Below are 7,416 nucleotides of genomic sequence, written 5' to 3'. Positions count from 1 at the left end.
AGCATATAATGTGGCGAAGGGCAGTGGGAAACCAGAGGATTGGGAAGCTTACAAAGACCAACAGACGGCAACAAAAAAAGAAATAAGGAGGGAGAAGATTAAATATGAGGGTAAACTAGCCATTAATATAAATGAAGACTGTAAGAGTTTCCTTAGATATATAAAGGGCAAAAGAGAGGCAAAAGTGGACATTGGACCACTGGAAAATGACGCTAGAGAGATAGTAGCGGGAAACAAGGAAATGACTGAGGAACTGAATAATTACTTTGTGTCATTCTTCACAGTGGAAGACATAAGTGATATCCCAAAAATTCAAGGGAGGCAGGGGCAGTGCTGATTATGGTGGCCATCACCAAGGAGAATGTGTGAGAAAAACTGAATGGTCTGAAGGTGGATGAATCATCAGGACCAGATGGACTACACACCATTTTGGTAGGATTAGACCATAAGACCATAAGACATAGGCGCAGAAATTAGGCCATTCAGCCCAGCGAGTCTGCTCTGCCATTCAATCATGGCTGATAAGTTTCTCAACCCCCATTCTCCTGCTTTCTCCCATATAACCCTTGATCCCCTTGATAATCAAGAACCTATTTATCTCTGTCTTAAATATACTCAATGACCTGGCCTCCACAGCCTTCTGTGGCAGTGAATTCCATAGATTCACCACTCTTTGGCTGAAGAAGTTTCTCCTTATCTCCATTCTAAAAGGTCTTCCCTTAACTCTAAGGCTGTGCCCTCAGGTCCTAGTCTCTCCTACCAATGGAAACATCTTCCCAACATCCACTCTGACCAGGTCATTCAGTATTCTGTAAGTTTCAATTAGATCTCCCCTCATCCATCTAAACTCCATCGAGTATAGAGCCAGAGTCCTCAAACATTCTTCATATGTTAAACATTTCATTTTTGGGACCATTCTCGTGAACCTCCTCTGAACCTGCTCCAGGGCCAGTACATCTTTCCTGAGATATGGAGCCCAAAACTGCACGCAAACAGCTTCTTTCCAGCTGTTATCAGACTGTTGAAAGGACTCTAGCCTCAAATAAGTTAATCTGTAATGTAACCTGTACGTTTCTAAGTGTTTTTGATCTGTACATCCTTTGCTTGCTGTGATCTGCTTGTACCGCTCATAAACAAAGCTTTTCACTGTATTCCCATACATGTGACAATAAAATCAAAATCATTTTAGTGCGATTTGTGAATTTTGACACACTACACTTGGTCCCCAGCTCTAAATCATCTATGTAAACTATAAATAATTGTGGTCACAATACTGATTCCCTAAAGCACACCACTAGCCACTGATCGCCAACCTGAAAACCCCCCATTTATCCCCACTCTTTGCTTTCTGTTAGTTAACTAATCTTCTAACACATTATCTGTAACACTGTACACTTTTGTCTTATGCAGCAATGTGGTTGCTCATCTCCAAGAGGTCTCTCACAGCTAGATTACCAATTATTCATTCCTCATTACACAACACCCAATCTAAGATGACCTGTTCTCTAGGAATTCCTCCTCTATGGTATTGTGACTAATTTGATTCATCCATTCTCAATGCAGTTTAAATCCACTCATAATTACAGATATTCCTTTACAGCATGCACCTTTGATATCCTTTTTAATGCCATTCCCAAAACCACCACTACAGTTTGGTGGCCTATAAATCGCCCTAAAAATGTTTTTCGCCTTTGGTATTTGTCAATTCTACCCAAACAAATTCTACATTGTTTCAGTGAATATCTTTGCTCAATAACAAAAGTTGCTGAAGAAACTTCGCAGGTCTGGCAGTATCTGTGGGAAGAAAGCAAAATTAATGTTTCAAGTCTGGTGACTCTTCATCAGAACTGGCCTCAAAACATTAACTCTGCCAAATTGTGTGAAGAATCCCTCTTCAACTTTCTGTAGGGGCTATACAAATGCTGATATTTCCTTATTGGACTTTAGAATATGGCTAGGGTTTCCTCAACGGAATCTTCCCCTGCATTTGAGGTTACTTTTCAGAACTTCTCAGCCAGATTTCTTGTTTTAATTCTCTCTCTTCATCCTTTTGTCCCTGCTGAAACTCCAATTCCAGCCTCCTGAATGTCCTCTCTTTTTATTTCTTTCACAAATTCGAATCCTTTAATCTGTAATCGCAAAGTTATATACTTTTCTTTTTCTGCTGTTTGAAATCCTTTTTGCCTCAGCTTTATTTCTTGTTTTCCTGTTGAGACTGCTTTCACCGTAACAATCACAACTGACACTGATGACTCGCTGTTTGGAGTACCTGGCCTCTCTTGTATTTCCACCAATCCCAAACAAATGCTTCAATTATTTCCTTAGTTTTCGTAGGAAATGTCATATTTAACTCTGTCATTAATATTAAGTTGGCCTGAATTAGATTTTGTAGATCAGTCAGGGATACCTCCTCCATCTTTCAAACAGTTTTAGTTACTTCTGATCCCATCTTATTTCTATATTATGTGAAATCCAATATCTGTTCTTTTATCCTTCCCTAATTACTCATACTCAAGTAACACATTGCTCATCCAAAAATCCTAGGTGAGCCCCCAATGTTGATGCAGCACTGACGATGACAGGAGTGTGCTGAAAATTAAGCCACACTTCTGCACAAGTCATACCAAAAAAATAAGATTACTGTTATCCAGAACAAACAAGACTTTCACCAGTTCTCTTCAATTAAACACATTCCCAAACTGGGTATCAACCAACCCAAGTAGATTTAGACTGTTTTTATCAGTGCAGACTTGATGGGCTGAAGGGCGTCTTCTGAACAGTATGATTCTTTGACCCTATTGTATAGCCGCTTCATCTCCGGCACACACATTCATCCACAGACAGACTGAGAATGCACAGCACAGCAGAGGAAGTGTACATGAAGAAATTAGGGAGAACCCTGTTGATTAAGAGTCTAAACTAAAAGGGTAGAATGAGGTGACTTTTTAGAGTTCTTGTTTTGATGAAATCACTTTCCTGTCATGTGCAGAGTGCTGGAAAACCCTTACTGGGTAACATATCATTCAGACATAAGCCTCACAACTGAGTTACACTTTGGCTTTCAGAGTTTATGAGGAGATCAAGGATATTGATAAACTCACATATTCATGTGGTTACCTCTATAATCTAAGAATTGCCCAAACTCTCCACCTTTTCCAATTCTCATAAATCAGAAACACACATGTTCTCAACACCATACGTTATTCCCTCCATACTCTTGCTTTCACCTCATTGTTGTGTGCTCCCCATTTTCCTGCTCCCTCCCCATTCTCCTGCACTCTTCCCATTCTCCTGCTCTCTCCCCATTCTCCTGCTCTCTCCCCAATCTCCTGCGCTCTCTCGATGCTCCTGATCTCCTGTGCTCCCACTGTCTGTGCTACTGCGAGGGTTTGACAGAATTTGTCCCAAGGAATGTTCATATTGAGATCTTTAGCTTTATATATGTACCTACTGGGAATAAATATTGCTGCTTAAGGACTGGGTGGAAGAATTGGAAGATTTGGGACAGTTTGGACAGTTTCTGGGTTAAACAGAGTTTTGTCACAGAGTGACGGCAACAACATATGTGAAGTTCACAGAAAAATCAAATAATGTTGGAGAAATTAACTTAGGAAAGCTTTCAAGGAGATAAGTGAGATGACTTTACTGCCTTAATTACAGGAAAACCTAGTTTCAAAAAGACTAAGGAGCCTTTGTACAAATAGTTGCCTTGTAAGCTTCTGGACTTAGAATTATGTTTTACAGGCCCAGGGAGCCAGTAAAGAAGGCACCCAAGGGGAACCTGATAGAGTTTTCAAAGACCAATATGTCTGATTACCATGGAAAACCCAAAGCCTCAAATCCAGATTGTTTGCAATGAGAACTGAAGTTCTGTCATCAGTCTATGGATGGTCACAATTCGAATTCATTGACAGGAAATCCAGCAGATGTGCGAACTCATCATCATCAATTCATGGCCAGGAGAGATTTTTTTTCACTTTTGCCTTTTCTTTCCAATAACCTCAATCTCCGCAGAGATTTATTTGTGTGTGTGTGTGTGTGTTTGTTTTTGTGTGTGTGCGCGCCTGTGTGTGTGTATGTGTGTGTGTGTATGTGAGAAAGAGAGAGAGAGATGAAGGGAGTACAGTTTTAATTCCCAGTCATAAGTTAGATGTTAACCAGTTTTTTTCACTTGCTTTAAGAATAAGTTTTCTTCATAATAAATTGATAATTTTAATTTCAGTAAAAGCCTGGAGAATATTCCTGTTATTCTGGATAGCAATACGAAAGAGAAACAATTGGCTGTTTTGGTATTTAAATTAAAACAGTTTGATGAATATTACGACTCATAGGTTGTTCCTGTACTCCTCCCACTACAGTCATCGTACACTCTTTACACATTAGAATTTCAGCTGTTACAATTGGAACTCTTTCTTTTCCTGATATATGTTAATGATCTAGAACTTCGTGTTCAGGCAAAAGTTTCAAACTTTGGTCAATAACACAAAACTTGGGAGTATTGTAAGCTGTGAAGACAACAACGTAGAACTGCAAAAGGACATTAACAAATTGGCAGAGCGGGCGGTTAGATAGTAGATAATGTTCGATGCAGAGAATTGTGAGGTGATGCATTTTGCAATGAAACATCTTGTACAGTTTCAGCCTGAACTCCCCGTTCTTGTGCTTCTTGCCTTTATTAATGAAGCCTAGAGTTCTGCATGTTTTATTAACAGCTCTCTCCACAAGTCCTGCCATGTTCAGTAAGTTATGCACCTGTACATGCAGGTATCTTTGCTCTTTTAAGTCCTTGCTATCAGTGCCCATTATTTTGCACTGTCTCTCAATGTTTTTTGTTCCAAAGTGTATCACATTTCTCCACTCTGAACAGTCCCACCATCCCAGGAACAAGTCTGATGAATCTTCGATGTATCCCTCTATGACAATAATATCTTCCCTGACATCAGAAGAATAAAACTGCAGTGCTCCAGCTGTGGTCTAAACAAGCTCCTATACAACTGAAACAAGACCTCACTGCTCCTGTACTCGAATCCTCTTACAATAAAGGCTCACATTCCATTAACCTTCCTAATAACTTGCTGCACCTGCTTGTTAGCCTTCAGTGATTTATCAACAAGGACACCTTGGTGCCTCTATACAGCTACTCTTTCCAACCTCTCACCATTGAAGAAATACTCTGCCCATCTGTGTCTCCTACCAAAGTGGATAACCTCACTTGTTTTCACATTTTATTCCATCTGCAATGTCCTTGCTCACTCAGTAATCCTGTCCGAATCGTCTTGAAGCTGCTTTACACCTTCCTCACAAACACACATTCCCACTTATTTAGAAATATTACATGTAGTCCCCACCTCCAAATTGATCTAGATTGTGATCAGCTGGGGTCCATGTGATTGTCATAGAGTCATACAATGCAGTAACAGACCCTTTGGTCTAACCATAATCCCAAACTAAACTAGTCCCACCTGCCTGCTCCTGGCCCATATCCCTCCAAACGTTTCCTATTCATGTATTTATTCAAATGTGTTTTAAATGTTTTAAGTGCCTGCATCCACCACTTCCTCTGGAAGTTCACTCCACACACAAAATACTCTCTGTGTAAAAAAAGATTGCCCCTTGTGCTTTTTAAAATCTTTCTCCTCTCACCTTAAAAATGCACCCCCTAGTCTTGAAATCCACCTCTCCCACTCCTGAGGAAAAGACACCTGCCATTCACCTTATGTACACCTGCCATTATTTTATAAACCTCTATAAGGTCACCCCTCAAATTCCTATGCTCCAGTGAAAAAGGTCCCAGCCTATCCAGCCTCTCCTTAGCTCAAACTGTCAAGTCCCAGCAACATCCTGGTAAATCTCTTCTGAACCCTCTCCAGCTTAATAATATCCATCTTATAACAGGGAGATCAGAACTGAACACAGTATTCCAGAAGAGGCCTCACCAATGTCCTGTACAACCTCAACATAATGTCCCAACTCCTCTACTCAAAGGTGTGAGCAATGAAGGCAAGTGTGCTAAATGCCTTCTTAATCTCCCTATTTAGATGTGATGCGAAATTCAAAGAATTATGTACCTGAACCCATAGGTCTCTCTGTTCTACTACACTGCCCAAGGCCCTACTTTTAATTGTATAAATCTTGTCTTTGTTTTGTCAAAAGCAATACCTTGCATTGTACTTGTGGTAGTCACACTAGTCACAATCTGTCAATGTAAGAATGATCCGGTTATTCCTCCTCTCTGTTTTCTGTCTGTTAGCCAATCATTAATCCATGCCAGTACATTACTTCCTATCCTTTTAAGGTACTTTAATCTTTGAACCCAGCCACCTGTGGGGAACTTTATTTAAAGCCTTCCGAAAATCTTACTCCGCCCATCGACTCCTTTATCAAATTTGTTACTGACATTTTCCAACAAGTTCATCAAACACAGTTTCCTATTCTTAAATCTGTGCTGACTACTCCCAGTAATATCATGATTAACCGGCTATCTATTTGTCCCCCACCATTTTTAATAGATTCTAACAGGTTCCCTCCTCCTGGTGTAAGGCTATCAAGTCTGGAGTTCCCCTTTTCCTCTCCCACTCCTTTATTAAATAGTGGGTGACGTTTCCTACCTTCCACTCCACAGGAATCATTCCACAATCTGGGGAATTTTGGAAGATTGTTACCAATGCATCAATTCATTCTATAGCTACCTCCTTCAGCACTCTGGATATAGACCATCAGGTCCTGGGGATTTATCACCTTTCAGCCCTATTCATTTCTCCAGTACAATCTTTTCACTGATGCTAATTCTCCTCAACTGCGGATCTCTAGTTCTGCGGGATTTTTATTTTCCTGAATGAAAACAAATACAAAAAAATCATTTAGCTTTCCTGCCATGTCTCTATTCCCCATTATAAGTTACCCTGAGTCTGCCCATAATGGACCTACGTTCGAGTTAGCCAATTCTCTTTTACAAACCTATAGAAGGTTTTTCAGTCCATTTTTATGCTTTTGCCAGATAGCATTAATAATCTATTCCCCCTGTCCATATCAGAGTCTTTGTCTTCCTTTGTTTTATTCCATAAACTTCCCAATCATCAGGATTATTGCTATTCCTGGCACTTTGTAGGGCTTTTCTTTTAATCTTCTACAACTTACTTTGTTAGGCACGATTGACTTTTTTGAGTTTTTATATCTTGAAGGAAAGTATTGTTGCTGGAAATCATGTAGCAGTTTTTGGTGACAATAAAGGATATTCTATTATATCCTATTCTAAAATCTCTTCATTATTTATGTACAGCCAGGCCTATTAATGCATTTTCTCAATCCATCTCAGCCAATTTGTGTCTCATATTTTCATTTTTTTTCAAATTTAACACCCTTGTTTCAGATTGAACCTAATCGGCCACCGAGACAACAAGGTGCAGGGCTGGATTG

General features: G+C 39.8%; 1 protein-coding gene across 1 annotated transcript in view; it reads right to left on the bottom strand.

The window, feature by feature from the left end:
• Positions 1–6,792: 6,792 nt before the first annotated feature.
• Positions 6,793–7,416, bottom strand: part of LOC125482991 (homeobox protein GBX-1-like) — a 26,302-nt gene continuing 25,678 nt past the window's right edge. The window contains exon 2 of the mRNA XM_048596206.1: positions 6,793–6,831. Coding sequence (XP_048452163.1) covers positions 6,793–6,831 — 39 coding nt within the window. The remainder of the gene's footprint in view (positions 6,832–7,416) is intronic.

The sequence above is a fragment of the Rhincodon typus genome, chromosome 4, assembly GCF_021869965.1.
Source record: "Rhincodon typus isolate 14 chromosome 4, sRhiTyp1.1, whole genome shotgun sequence".
Lineage (NCBI taxonomy): Eukaryota > Metazoa > Chordata > Chondrichthyes > Orectolobiformes > Rhincodontidae > Rhincodon > Rhincodon typus.
The sequence above is the reverse complement of the archived record's forward strand: the minus strand, read 5'-3'. Positions and strand labels throughout refer to the sequence as shown.